At 57.7% G+C, this 13,876-nt stretch overlaps 1 protein-coding gene across 4 annotated transcripts in view; it reads left to right on the top strand.

Annotated features, from left to right (window-relative positions):
* The window catches only part of LIG1 (DNA ligase 1), a 27,648-nt gene extending 13,772 nt beyond the window's left edge, over positions 1–13,876 (top strand). For 3 of the 4 annotated variants that reach the window (XM_073321789.1, XM_073321790.1, XM_073321788.1), the window contains 21 exons: positions 434–646; positions 1,338–1,461; positions 1,985–2,083; positions 2,794–2,850; positions 2,941–3,113; positions 3,934–4,100; positions 4,666–4,742; positions 5,169–5,260; positions 5,348–5,447; positions 7,617–7,702; positions 8,308–8,423; positions 8,516–8,611; positions 8,797–8,907; positions 9,079–9,150; positions 9,276–9,420; positions 9,551–9,633; positions 10,823–10,975; positions 11,741–11,794; positions 12,240–12,383; positions 12,684–12,776; positions 13,557–13,876. In XM_073321789.1, the coding sequence (XP_073177890.1) occupies positions 434–646; positions 1,338–1,461; positions 1,985–2,083; positions 2,794–2,850; positions 2,941–3,113; positions 3,934–4,100; positions 4,666–4,742; positions 5,169–5,260; positions 5,348–5,447; positions 7,617–7,702; positions 8,308–8,423; positions 8,516–8,611; positions 8,797–8,907; positions 9,079–9,150; positions 9,276–9,420; positions 9,551–9,633; positions 10,823–10,975; positions 11,741–11,794; positions 12,240–12,383; positions 12,684–12,776; positions 13,557–13,637 (2,336 nt within the window). In that variant the 3' untranslated portion in view covers positions 13,638–13,876. Of the gene's footprint in view, positions 1–433; positions 647–1,337; positions 1,462–1,984; positions 2,084–2,793; positions 2,851–2,940; positions 3,114–3,933; positions 4,101–4,665; positions 4,743–5,168; positions 5,261–5,347; positions 5,448–7,616; positions 7,703–8,307; positions 8,424–8,515; positions 8,612–8,796; positions 8,908–9,078; positions 9,151–9,275; positions 9,421–9,550; positions 9,634–10,000; positions 10,712–10,822; positions 10,976–11,740; positions 11,795–12,239; positions 12,384–12,683; positions 12,777–13,556 lie in introns of those variants that run through there. The other variant, XM_073321791.1, reaches the window with a different exon arrangement.

Raw genomic sequence — 13,876 nt, 5'->3', positions numbered from 1 at the left:
AGACATAGAAATACAAAAGTGTCCCAGCACACTGTTACTGAAAAATGGCTTACTTCCTCATTTTTACCATAAAATTATAAAATCAATTGGAATACAAACATTGTACTTACATCTCAGTGTATAGTATATAGAGCAGTATAAACAAGTCATTGTATGAAATTTTAGTTTGTACTGACTTTGCTAGTGCTTTTTATGTCGCCTGTTGTGAAACTAGGCAAATATCTAGATGAGTTGATGTACCCCCTGGAATATCTCTGCATACCCCCAGGGGTATGTGTATCCCTGGTTGAGGACCACTGTTGTAGAACCTATCCTCTGGGACTGGCTCTCACCCTTCATCCCCAGCTGCATGGGTCAGCCAGCTGCCTGAGCAATGGGGTCCCTCCCTGCACCCTGTATGCCTGATCGGCTGTGGGCTTCTGTTCTGCTGCAGGCCCAGGAGATGAGGTAGGCAGGGGAGCAAAGGAAGAAGCAGCCATGGACATGCAAGAGATGAAAGGTCAGCATTCGGAGATAGAACTGGCTGAAGTTAATGGCACTTTGGAGGAGGGGGCTGTGAACAAGGGAGAAGAGGACTGCACTAAAGGGGGAGCCCAGGAGAAGCCTGAGCCACCCAAGCCCAGCAGAGCCATCGCCAGCTTCTTTGGTGAGTGTGGGGGCAGTGTAGCCCCACTGGTTCAGGGACCCCTGGGCTGGGGTGGGGGCTGGGCTTGGGGAGCCGGTTTCCAGCATGAGGCATAATCCATCACTTATGTGTGGGGTCAGACTGTCCCCAACTGAGCTCTCCAATCTGGAGCTGCCATGTAGGAAACCGCCTCATAAACATAACAAATGTGGCCAGCAAGGCTCAGTGCCACTGTCCTCGGCACTCTCCAGAGCAGAACTGCGCCCAGGTGGAGGGTCACCTCCCAATAGTGGGGAGAGCAGTCCTGGCACAGGACAGACAGACCCAGGGGAGGGGACAGGAAGACATCCTGGCCCCCAGGATGGGTGGATCCGGGGGAGGGGCATGGGAGGTGGGTGGATCTGGAGATGGGTGTGGAGGCCTGCTAAACCCAGGGTTGTGAGTTCAGTCCTTGAGGGGGCCATTTAGGGATCTGGAGCAAAAATTGGGGATTGGTCCTGCTTTGAGCAGGGGGTTGGACTAGATGATCTCCTGTAGTCCTTTCCAACCCTGATGATCTATGAGCAGGAGCTGATGTGTGCAGATCCCGGGGAGGGGGACTTAGCGTTAAAGGCAGTGGGGTTCCCCTGTGGGTATCTCTCCTGCAGGCAGGTGGGCCTGCTCTCCTCCAATGAATAATGTGCTGTGTGTTGGCCCTTTAAATCCCACATAGCCCCCAAGAAGGTGGCAGTGGCAAGGGCAGGGAAGGCAGATGAACATGCAGCAGTGGAGATCCCGCCTGCCCCAACTGGCTCAGCCACAGCGAGCAGCAATGGGAGTGATGGCACAGCTGGCAGGTAGGGAGCTGTGGGCATGGAGCATCTCCTGTGCCTGGTGCTATGCCCCACCCACGCAGTGGGGGAACAAACACACTGTAGGGCAGCACCTGTGTGGGGTGGCACTCCTCTATCAGGGGCGGTAGCCTTCCCCTCGCCCTCGCCCCTCTCCCAGGCAAGCATGGCCCTTTTTGGGGGTGGCAGGAGGTAGCGTCAGCTTAAGTCCTCCCCCTCGCCCTCCTGCGAGGTACAATTCCTGCAAGGGCTGCACATCCCATCCAACACGCCCCTGGGCTGCACCCAGGCCTACGTGCACACACAACTTCCTGTGACACTGCAGCTTCCCCCATGGGGGGCATTGGTGCAGGGGGTGCTGTCTCATCCATTCTATAATGGTGCCTGTTGCTACCTGTGCTAGGATCCCCTCGTTGGGGGTGCTAGTGCAAGTGAATTGTTGGGAGACTCCCAGAAACACTAGTGCGGTGGGGCCTTTGTACTGGGCTTGGTGGCTTCCTATCTCTCTTTGGCTTTGTGATCCCTCCAGTTTCTCCAAGCCAGTTGTGCCACTGGACCCTATGGAGTACAATCCTTCGAAGAGCAGCTACCACCCCATCCAGGATGCCTGCTGGGGGCATGGTCAGAGGTGAGGGGGCCATGAAGAGGCAGTGCTCCCTTATGAAGCCTGCAAGCCCTGCCCCATCTGGGGGTGGGGGGGAAGGAGGGGTGTAATGGGAGGTGCACACCAGGGTGCTTCCCCTGCTATCAGGGCTCTCGTCATATCACAGAACTGTCACTATTCTCCTTTGTGGCACATCTGGTCCCAGCAGAGCAGCAGGGTGCTCTGCACTGGCAGTGGGGGAAAGCACCTGGCTGGGCTTAAAAAGCTTCCTGAGGAGTGACGGGGCAGGGGGGCTTGGAAATGGGGAAGCATGAGGGCTTGGGCTGCCCTGGGGATTCATGTGTGAGATTCCCTAGTGCAGACAGAGCTGCGGTGTGAGCCTTGGATGTGGAGCCTTGGGTCTGTTGCCCTGGCCCAAGGCTCTGAGTTTCAGTGGTATGCTTGCAGCTGAAGATACAGCAAGTTCCTTGGGATGTGCACAGGGGGGCTGCAGGACTAGGTGATGGGCCTAGGAACATGCAGTGAGCTGGCAGGAGTGCAGGCAATAGAACCCAGGAGTCCTGACTCCCAGCTGTCCCTGGTCCAACCACTACAACCCATTCCCCTGCCGTGATCAGGAATAGAACCCATAAGTCGTGGCTCCCGCCATGCTGCTCTCCCCACTAGCCTGTGGTTGCAGGGAGAGGAAATGTGTTGGGGTGGTGGTTCTGACAGATCTGTGTCTGTCTCTGCAGGGTCCCCTACCTGGCTGTGGCTCGGACCTTTGAGCGGATCGAGGAGGTGTCTGCCCGGTAAGGCCCCATTGTGCTGCTTGCGCCTGGACTGCTAGGTTGCATTAGCGGTGGCTGATGCCCTTCCCTCATTATGTGTGTGTGTTCCAGGCTGAAGAACATTGAGACCCTGAGCAACCTCTTCCGCTCGGTGATCGCCCTGTCGCCATCTGACATTCTGCCCTGCATCTACCTCTGCCTGAACCGCCTGGGCCCTGCCTACAAGGGGCTGGAGCTGGGCATTGGCGAGACCATCCTCATGAAGGCTGTCGCACAGGCAACGGGTAGGGACCAGGCAGGAGGTCCCTGGCTGTGCTATGGCCTTCATCCCTGCTGACTCTGGGTGTCAGGTGTGCGGCTCCTGGGCAGTGGGACCCTGGCCATGCTGCCGCTTTCCATCCACTTATAGGTGTGGTGGCGCTGGTATAGGGTGTGCCCCCTTTGAGTTACCAAAGTAGCCGATAGCATCCGAGGGCCAAGGCTGTCTCCCTGTGACCATTCCCCCTTCCCAGAGTGCATGACTGCAGGTGCTGGTCTCTGTCTCGAGGCTCAGTCTCCCGTTGGGGTATTAGGGCTGAGCTGCCCAGATTTTCCCAGCATGCCCTGGTACATGCACAGGCAGCACTGTGGTTGCAGGTGAACTGACTTGAGAGTTGGAAGGGACGCTGGTGTGTGTAACAGGTTTGGGGGTGTCACAGCCTGGGTGAGAAATCCATGCTGTATTTGCAATCTGGACAGGCCAAGCTGCCATCCCAAATGGGGGTTTGGCCCCAAAAGACTGGGCCCCAAGAGGCTGCTCCCATCTCCTAGAACTGCCTGCCTGGCCTGGGTCTGGCCGTTGCCTGCTTTGGGCCCACCCAGAGGGGAATAGCCTTCAGCCCCAGCAGTGGGGGGGATCTGGGCCCTAAGCCTCACAGTGCAACAGCTGATGTGCCCCTCCCTGGTGCCTGGGCACCCTGACTTGCACTGAGCAGCAGGCCCACTTGTTTGGGGAATGGCAAAGGGGTGGGGGAAGCTGGTCAGGCCACCCATGTGCTGGGGGCATTGTGGTGTGCTGGGTAAGCTGCCAGCTTGGGAACCTCCCTCCCTCCCTGTCGCCTGCAGGCCGCCAGCTGGATCAGATCAAAGCCGAGGCCCAGGAGAAGGGGGATCTGGGCTTGGTAGCAGAGAGCAGCCGCAGCAACCAGCGCACCATGTTTACGCCGCCCAAGCTGAGTGCTGCTGGGGTTTTCAGCAAGCTACAGGAGATTGCCAGGATGACAGGCAGTGCTGTGAGTGGGATGGGTCTGCTCGCATAGGTGGAGCTGGTGGGCTTGGCCCTGTCTGACCTAGCTCCGTGTCCCTCTGACAGGGCTGTAGGCAGCTTGGCCCTGGGCATGCAGAGCGCTCAAGCTTTTCGCAGCTACTGGCTGCCTAGAGGGGTTGGCCCCCAAGAGGGGTGGAGAAGTGCCTCTGGCTCTGGGGCTGGCATGGCCACCTCTTGGCTGGCTCCTCAGGATGACAGGGCTTTCTGCGCCATTGCTCCCATGCTAGGGTGTTGGCCTGCAGCCCCTGTAATAAACATGGAAGGGGTGGTGCAAGGAGGGGGGAGTTTACATTTGTGATGCAGCCCTTCGCCAAGGGCCTAAGCTACTGCATGGGGCCAGGTTGGCCTGGGGAGGAGGGCCTGGGGGCACAAGCAATGGGAGTGGAGACCATGTGGGAGAAGAAGACAAGGCAGGGGGTGCAGGGGTGCAGCAGTCAGCCAGGCTGGTGGATGCTGCAGCCCCTTCCTGGCCCAGTGTATGTTTAGCCCAGGCTTGGCTCAGCTGGGCTGTCTGTCCTCCCCCCACACAGTCCATGAACAAGAAGATCGACATCATCAAAGGGCTGTTTGTGGCCTGCCGGCACTCGGAAGCTCGCTACATCACTCGGTGAGACATGCTATCCCTCCTGCATCCCAAGGCCTGGTGAGGCCTGTGTCAGTATCACCATGCTGCTGCTCCAGCTGGAGCCGCTCTCCCGCTCCGCCATGACTCTGCCAGAACCTTCCAGTCCAGCCCTGAGCTCCTCATAGCTCTGCTGTTGCCTCTCGATCCTGATCTGCAGCATGCTGCTACCCCAGCCCTGTGCTCCGCCCACCTGCAGGTCTGCCGGTGCCCCTCAATCCTGACCTGCAGCCCCCTGCTGTCCCAGCCCTGGGCTTTGCACTCCCAGCCCACCTCTACTGGGGCCCTCAATCCCCATCCACAGCCCACTGCTATCCCAGCTCTGGGCTCCCCTCTACCAGGTCAGCCAATGCCCCTCAATCCTGACCCACAGCCTTATGATTTGTCTCTGTCTTCCCTTGTGTATTCCAGGTCCCTGGGCGGGAAGCTTCGGATTGGGCTGGCAGAGCAGTCAGCGCTGTCAGCCATTGCCCATGCCGTGTCTCTTACTCCCCCGGCACAAGGCGAGTCCATGGGGCAGGGTGCTGTGGGGCCATGTGCCCTGGTGGAAGTTGTATGTGAATGGGAAGTGATGTGTACTTCTCTTGCAGGGTTTCCCCCAGAGGTACTAGATGCTGGCCAGGGCAAGTCTGCAGAGGCACGCAAAACCTGGCTGGAGGAGCAGACCCAGATCCTCAAGCAGACCTTCTGGTGAGTGCTGCCTTTGCCCATACCAGGGTGGGGGCAGAGCCACAGCCACACAGATTTCTTTATGCTAGGACAGCTGTCAGAGCATGACCAGCAGGATCCCCAGCCTTCCATCTCCATCTGCAGGACTCCCCAGAGGTGGGGATAGGGGCTGGCCATCATGCCCTGGGAATGGCATGCAGGGTGGGCTGGGGTCCTGGCTTTCTGTGGGCTCTGCTGCTCTTAGGGGTAGGTCAGCATGGCCTTGCTTGGAGAGCTAGTCTGTATCTCCAGCACTGTTGGTGTGGGGGCTGTAGCAGGGCAATGTCCTCCTGCCCTTGCAGCGCTAAGTAAGATCTGTTGTCTTGGGGCTCATGCTGAGGATCAGTCCCCCCTTCTCCCCAAAATTGGCAATACATGCTGCCACTCCGCCCTGATCCCTGCCAGCTGGTTTCCCCAGGGCAGAGGTAGTGGCAAAGAGCAGCATTCTTCCATCTCTGTATTGCCTTGGGCTGACAAATCCCTTTGAATCCTTCCTGGAAGCTGGGCTCTTCCTGGGGTAGTGTTGGCTGGCGGATGACGGGCATGGGATCCACACACATCCTTGGCTGGTAGGATCTGTTCCAGGGAGTGCCAGCTTGTGTCCGAATTCCCTCCAGAAGCACTAAGTGCACTGTCTCCTCTGGCTTTCAGTGCTGAGGGGTGCGTGGCTGCACATGGGGCTCTCTCTGGGGATGGGTTGCATCCTGCTGCATTGTGCTCCCAGCTCCTTTTAGTATATTTTTAGCTCCTGTGTAATTTGCAGCTCATGCACCCCTTTGATCATCTGTATGTGCAAACTGCTCTCTCCAGTGGCTTTCACCATCTCCCAGTGGGTCTGTCCTTGTGAGGGGAGACCAGTGCTGCTTTGCCAAAGGGGCTCATTGTGAGCCTGCTATACAAAACGCACCCTGTTGTGGACTTGAATCCACTCACTGTTAAGAGGTTACACTCTGCTCCAATGCTGCTGTGCGTTCATTCTCCCGTGTTACCAACTGGAACCTCATTTCATCCATTCAGAGAAACCCCACGGTGAGCCCTGCTCCGTAGCCTCTTCCCCTGGGAGCTTCTCTTCTGCACCTGCCTTGCAGTGTAGTTTGTGTTTGTTACCTGGCTGCTTTGAGTGGCATGCAGTACTTCTGCAAAGTGCTTCCTTGGTTTGCTGACTGACCTCTCTGGATGCCTTTGCATTGGGGATAGTTGCTTCCACGAACAAACCTGGTCTCTGGTGTTCACTTTCTCTTGTTTTCTCTTTCTCCATGCAGAATTACCTGCACTCGAGCTTGCTACCTGGCTGTTAGGGGGAGCACAGATAAATTGGTCCCCAGCTAGCCTGATTCCCAGTAGTTAGCTTTCTCACTTTGCTCTACAGCACAGAGCCTGGCAGCTGGGTCCTATTGGAGAAAACAAGCCTCTCCCGAGTGACAGTCCCACCTGCATCCCAGTGTGGTGTGATGTGTGAATGGATGTGTGTGGCGGTTTCCATCCTCCTTCTGGAAGGCAGTGTCAATGTCCTGCTGACTGGGGACTTGCCCCAGGGGGGGAAGTGCACAGTGTCTGTAACCCCAAGGAAATAACTGAACAGCTCCAGCTGATGCTGGCTCTAGGAAAGGGGTTCTCAAACTGGGGGTTGGGACCCCTCAGGGGGTTGTGAGGTTATTATATGGGGGGTCACGAGCTGTCAGCTTCCGCCCCAAACCCGCTTTGTCTCCAGCACTTATGTGTTAAATGTACAAAAATGTGTTTTTAATTTATAAGGGGGGTTGCACTCAGAGGCTTGCTATGTGAAAGGGGTAACTGATAAAAAAGTTTGAGAACCACTGCTCTAGGGTGCATTCTCTGTGATGCTCCAGGAGAGAGAGCTACAAAGCAGGGAGTCTTCAGAGATGCATGAGCCTGGTGGCCTATCCCAGAAGGGCTGCCCTGGGCTGTCACAATTCAGGACTGTCTCACAGTGGTGCCCAAGGGCAGCGGTGGGTGAGATAAGGGAAGTTGTCTCAGAAGCATCATCTCCATGCCATCCAGAGAACTCTGTTGACCCCAGCTCCGGTGGACTGGGGCTGTGTGAGGTCCTGGTGCTTCCCCATGGGACAGAGTGCGGGGAGTGAGCGCACCGGAGACTGGCAGGAGGCCTCCTCTATGTTTGTGTTTCAGTGAGTTGCCTAGCTATGACATCATAGTGCCCATCCTGCTGGAGCACGGAGTGGAGAGCCTGCCACAGCACTGCAAGATCACCCCAGGTACCGTCAGCTCCCTGGCACCAGAGCCTCCCACCTAGCACCTCCTGCACCTGCATAGCCTTCTGCACTATGGCATAGCCCCGTTCTTCCCATCTGCGCCCCTCCTTGTGTGTAACGGGCCTGTTTTGATTGTACTCTGCGGCAGGGACAGGTGCTATGATAGTGTGCAGTGCCCATTTGGATTGGGGAGGGACTGGATCAGAGTCAGTGTGTGCTCTGGGGCAGCACACGGTTGGCATGTTGGGGGTGAGTCAGACTGCTGTGGGGCAGTGCCCAGTGTTGTGCTGTGGGGGAGCAGGACAGACAGACTGTGCTGTGGGGCAGGGCCTGGCGTGATGTGTGTGTGCGGGGCCAACCTGGCATGGGGGTCGGGGGTTAAGCAGACTGCTGTGGGGCAGTGCCCAGTGCTGTGATGATTGTCTTCAGGGCCCACCTGGAATGGGGAGAGAGGGGGCGGGGTCAGACACTGTGCTGTGGGGCAGTGCCCATCCTGTGATGTGTGTGCAGTACCTGGTGCAGGGGGTCCGGCTCCTGGCCACGGCCCCTGGATGCTGCTATCATCCACATGCTGAGGATCCTGATGCCCCAGTGCGTGGCCTCCCTAGGGATCCCGCTGAAGCCCATGCTGGCCCAGCCCACCAAGGGCATTGGGGAGGTGCTGAAGCGCTTTGAGGAGGCTGCCTTCACCTGCGAGTACAAGTATGACGGGGAGCGAGCCCAGGTAACAATGCCACACCCGGAAACCAGGAGGGGACACCCCCCCCACCCCCTGCAGCCTCCACTGTTTCTCATTGTGCCCCTTCCCCTGCCCAGATCCACATTCTGGAGAATGGCGATGTGCACGTCTACAGCCGCAACCAGGAGGACAACACCTCCAAATACCCTGACATCATCAGCCGCATCCCCAAGGTAAGGAAGTTGGGACATAGAGTGCTGGGGGGTGCCAACAGGCAGGAACACTTAAGGGGAGGGTGCTCCCCTGAGCAGCAGGAAATGGAAGGAGGTGGGGCAGGGATACAGGCTGGGGGCTGCAGTGCTATTGGCACCATGAGCCAGCCCTCTGTCCTTTCATGCATTGACACCCCCCTGTGCAGGTGAAGAAGGGCAGTGTGCGGTCGTGTATCCTGGATGCTGAGGCCGTGGCCTGGGACCCTGAGAAGAGGCAGATTCAACCCTTCCAGGTCCTGACCACACGGAAGCGCAAGGTGAGGGGGCAGTTCCTGTGAAGAGGGGTGTGGGGCTGGTCCCTGGGTGGGCAGGTGAAGCGGGGAGGAGAGTGGGGCTGGTGGTACAGAGTGGGTTGGGTGGGGAAGAGAGCAGGGCTTACGGGGTGGACAAAGCAGGGCAGTAACCCCTGCTGCTGGTTGTCTCCTCAGGATGTGGAAGCTGCTGAGATCAAAGTGCAGGTGTGTCTGTATGCCTTCGACATTCTGTACCTCAATGGGGAGGTGAGTTCCTACCTGTGCTCCCTAACCCCATTGGCCTCACTGCAACCCCCCACATGCTATCTGCCCCATCCCTTATGTCCCCTCACTTGCCTGTGACCGAGCACGGTGCCCTTCTGTCCCTGCAGTCCCTAGTGAAGGAGCCATTTTTCAGGCGCCGTCAGCTGCTGCACGAGTCTTTTGTGGAGACGGAGGGGGAGTTCTTGTTTGCCACCTCCATGGACACCTCCAGCCTGGACGAGATCTCTGAATTTCTTGACCAGTCCATCAAAGGTGAGCTGGAGGGGGTGGGGATGCACTGCCCTGCCTGTTAGGGAGAATGGATTAAGCACTGGCAATGGGTGAGGGGAGATGGGGCACTCCACTCTGCCTTTCAGGCCTTGGTAACCAGCTTCTCTCGCAGACTCCTGCGAGGGCCTCATGGTCAAGTCCCTGGAGGTGGATGCCACGTACGAGATCGCCAAGAGATCCCACAAGTGGCTGAAGGTGAGAAAGCCCTTGCTGCTGGAGTGGGGACCATATGTCCTACTTCACTGGCGGTCAAGTCAGTGGCACACAGCACACGAAGTTCTTAGTGTCACACAGAAAGAGGAAGGCTCAAGCAGAGCCCATTCTGGTCAGCCCTGAGCCCAGCAGCCCAGCTGTGGTGAATGATCTGAAACCGATCTTTTCAGGCTCTCTTTTCCATAGTAAGTTCCCAGGAGAGAGCAAGAGAAACTTCTTCTTCCAGAGCCCACAGTTATCCCTGCTGGTCACCTCCTAGTCTCCTGCTGATCTTGTCAATCCAGGAGTCGCTAGAACTGAGCTTCTCCTGTCCTTTCACACATTGACACACCTCCTCCACTCTGTGCAGGTGAAGGTGGCCTCATTAGGCTGATGCGGTTAAGGCAGGTCAGTTTCTCAGCCAGTGGCACACAAGGGAGTGATGTGGCCAACATCATATCTGACCACCATAGGCAACCCTAACCCAATGGATCAGGTACCCATTTTGCAGCTGGGTGAACTGGAGGTGGCCTTTCAGTGTGAGATTGAGCGCAACTCAAACCTTCAGGTTTATAGTTGAGTACCTTAACCACTCAGCCACCACCCCTCTCTTGCTACCCCACTGGGGTTTCTGGCACTGGGAGGAGACATGCTGTTCCAGATGTGGAGGGGGGTCCAGAAAGCTCTGGTAGTAGGAAGGGGACAGGCTATCCCACAGTGGGGAGTGGGGGGGCCCGTTGCTCTGATTTGGCAGTGGGGAGAGGAATCGGAGTGGGTTGGAGGCAGCTAACCATACTCTGGGCTCCTGGATGCTGCCTGGTGCCAAGGCACATCCATCTAGGACAATGGCGGCAGGGCGAGGAGCCCCAGCTCTGGGGACACAGGTTGGCATCAACTGAGAGATCCACATCCTGCCTCCTTCAATTGCACTTGCTCCAGCCAGAGTTCCCTCTCCCATGACATGAGGACAGCAAACTATCATTGCATGGAAGTGGCTTTGCATTACGCTGCTGTCCTGGGGCTGCATGGTCCCTGTTGACCCCTGGAGGAGAGAGGACTCATGTTCCATTCCCCACCCCTCTGAACCAGCCAGTCCCCCCCACCTGTGGCTGGATTGGAGCAGGCAGCCCTTTGAGGAGAAAGGACCTATGTCCCGCATACACTGTTGCTGAGGCTGGCTCTGCTGTTGCAGCTGAAGAAGGATTACCTGGAAGGTGTTGGTGACACTCTGGACTTGGTGGTGATTGGTGCCTACCTGGGTAAGGGCAAGCGAGTAGGCATGTATGGCGGCTTCCTGCTGGCCTGCTATGATGAGGAGAGTGAAGAGTACCAGAGCATCTGCAAGGTAGGGAGCATGGGCTCTTCGCACAGGGCTGGGAGCCTTCAGGCTGGCACAGCCACAGGGGCCCCTGGGAGATGGGCTCCCTTACAATCCCAGGCTCCCATGCTGTTCTGTGCCCCATGGATGGGGCTGTGATTTGGGATTACACTAAGCACTCTTGGTGAGAAAGCAGAGCAGCACTGCCCTCTCTAGTGCCCCCTTCTGGGCTGCTGCCTGTGGGCAGGAGCAGGGGAAGGAAAGCAGCTCCCTTCCTGGGTTAGGGGGATGTTAATAAGTGGGGGTAGTTGGGGGATGGCTGTTGGGTGCAGTGTTAGTGTGTCAGGCCCATCTGAGGGCAGTGAAACAGGCCAGAGGGAAGAGAATGGTTTTCATGGCAGGGGGAACCCCAGTGGGCCAAGAGTGGGAGGAGGTGGGTATGCCAGGAAGAGTAAGGGTGAGCATGAGCATGCTGGGACATGGAGGTGAGCAGGCTGGGGGGTGGGGATGAGTGGTGGGGTTGTGCAGGAGGTGCAAGTGAGCATGCTGAGGGGGAATGTGAGTATGGGGTCGTGCAGGGGGGCAATGGCAGAGATAAGCAGGCTTGGGGGAGGAGGGTCGTGCACAGGGGCAGTGGCGAGCAGCCTTGGCGGAGGGGGATCGTGTGTGGTGGGGTGGCAGAGGTGAGCAGGGCAGGGGGGCGCCACGGTCGGGGTGAGTAGGGGTGGTGGTGGGAGTGAGCAGGCCAGGTCGTTGGGGAGGGCTGTTATAACGCCCTGCTCTCTCCACCAGATTGGGACTGGCTTCACAGAGGAGATCCTGGAGAAGCATTACAGCTTCCTGAAGGTAGGAGGCTTTGCCCAGAGCTAGCTTGCAGGGCTGTTCACAGGGAGCTCCCCCATTGCTAGCTCAGCCCAGCTGCTGGGTGCTCTTGAGGGGCATGAGCATTGCCCTCTTGGGCCCTGGCTCCCTGCCCTGAGCCTGCTTCTCAGAACCCCCTGCTGGTCGCTAGAGGTAACCCTCAAGCTCTGGGAAGATCTTTAACCCCTCTGCATGCAGTGAGAGACTTGTCCAGAGGCACTCAACCAATCAGTGGCAGAGCCTTTGGTGGAACCCAGTTCTGGCTCCCAGCCCCCTGCTGTAACCATCAGACCCCACTCCCTTCCCAGTCTTGGCTCCCAGGGCATAAGGTCTCTAGTTGTGTAGCAGCTGTTCTGGAGTGTGTTTGGAGTTAGATGCACACCTCCGGAGAACAGCTGGGCCTGTAACCCTTCCCTTCTGACTGTGGCAGGACCATGTGCTAGAGAAGCCACGGCCCTACTACCGCTGGGATAGCAGCACTGAGCCCAACCACTGGCTGGCAGCTGTGCAGGTGTGGGAAGTGAAGTGCGCTGACCTGTCCATCTCTCCTGTGCACAAGGCAGCTATAGGTCTGGTGAGTCTGGGGCAGGGTCTGCAGTGAGAGGAGGGAGAGGCTGGAGCAGGACCTACAACCAGCCTGCAGTATGGGACCAGCCTCAGGCCTTCCCTAATGGACCACCTGGGGCTGCTGTCTATGCATTGGGAAGAGTGGAACCCCTCATAATTAATCCTGGGCTGCTGGCCCAGTCAGTCTCAGCACCACTGTAACCCTGGGCTCTACCCTGTCCCTCAGAGCTTGGGAGCACCCTCCCAACCTTCCCCCAGGTGCCCAGCTGGCCCCATCCATGTCTCATAGGCCCTTTCTGGCCCCCAGGTGGATGAGGAGAAGGGCATCTCCCTGCGCTTTCCCCGGTTCCTGCGCGTGCGTGATGACAAGAAGCCTGAGGAAGCCACCACCAGTTCCCAGGTAGCACATGGGGCAAGGGTAGGAACAAGTGGCTTAAGTCTGCAGAGCGCCTTCCTCTCTTCTCAGCTGGACTTGGGGCTACTGCTCTGTTGGGAACTTGTGCTAGAGGCCTATGTCCAGGGCAGCCTTAGACTGGCATGCACATGGCACAGAGGAGGGCATCCACCTTTCCTTCACAGGCAGTGCCTGGGAGTGACCTCCAGGACAAAGGCTGGGCCCAGCAGAAATTGCTCACTGTGCAGTGTTGACTGACACTGTGCTAGGGGTGCTGTGCTACAAGGAGCAGGGTAGCGGGAAAGTAGGGGACATGAGCCCCTCAGTGTTGGCCATAATGCCCCAGCATGGCACTAAGGGGCTCTTTCCAAGATGCTAAGCTGATGTCCCCACAGCACTTTAGCTCAGTCAGGGTGTTGATCCCAGCATACTGGCTAAATCCCTCTTAGGGCCAGGCCCCTGTGCCAGGGGTGAGCTAACCTCACTGCAAGCATGGGGTTGTCCCTCCCAACAGCAGCCTACATTGCTCAGCTTGGTATGGGCCTATAGGTTGTTACTGCCCTTGTCTCTGGGGCAGCAGGACCTGGCTGAGCTTCTCCGGTGAGTTGATGGGCACAGTTCTAGATGAGCATCTTCCTGTATGTAGGGGCAGCAATGGAGATGAAGCCTCTCTGAGTTAGGCCTGCCTCCTTTTCCAGCACAGCTCCAATGGGGTTTCTCCGAGCCATGTGTCTGGCACTGTATGAGACAGAGTTGGCAGCTTCCATCCCTTTCTCTTGGCTGCAGGTAGCTGAGCTCTACAAGCAGCAGCAGCAGATTCAGAACCAGCAGCCTGTGGAGAAGGCTGAGGAGGAGGACTTCTACTAGTGCTGGTGTGGGGAGCTCAGGAGGGGGTAGGAGACACCAGTGGCTGCCAGGGCAAGGATGGTGAGTGCCCTAGGCTCCCTGCTGCCTCCTCTGTGCTTGGCGCTAAGGCCCAGAGCTCTTGTTGTCCTTCCCTAGGTGCACTGAGCCCCTGGAGGGAAGGGAAGGGAAATGCTGGCCTAAGGCAGCGGCATCTGTTCAGTTGTAATGAGCATTGTTGTGTACAATAAACCTTAAATCTC

Source organism: Lepidochelys kempii, chromosome 23 (genome assembly GCF_965140265.1).
Source record: "Lepidochelys kempii isolate rLepKem1 chromosome 23, rLepKem1.hap2, whole genome shotgun sequence".
Classification (NCBI taxonomy): Eukaryota; Metazoa; Chordata; order Testudines; family Cheloniidae; genus Lepidochelys; species Lepidochelys kempii.
This window is presented reverse-complemented; position numbering and strand designations above follow the sequence as displayed.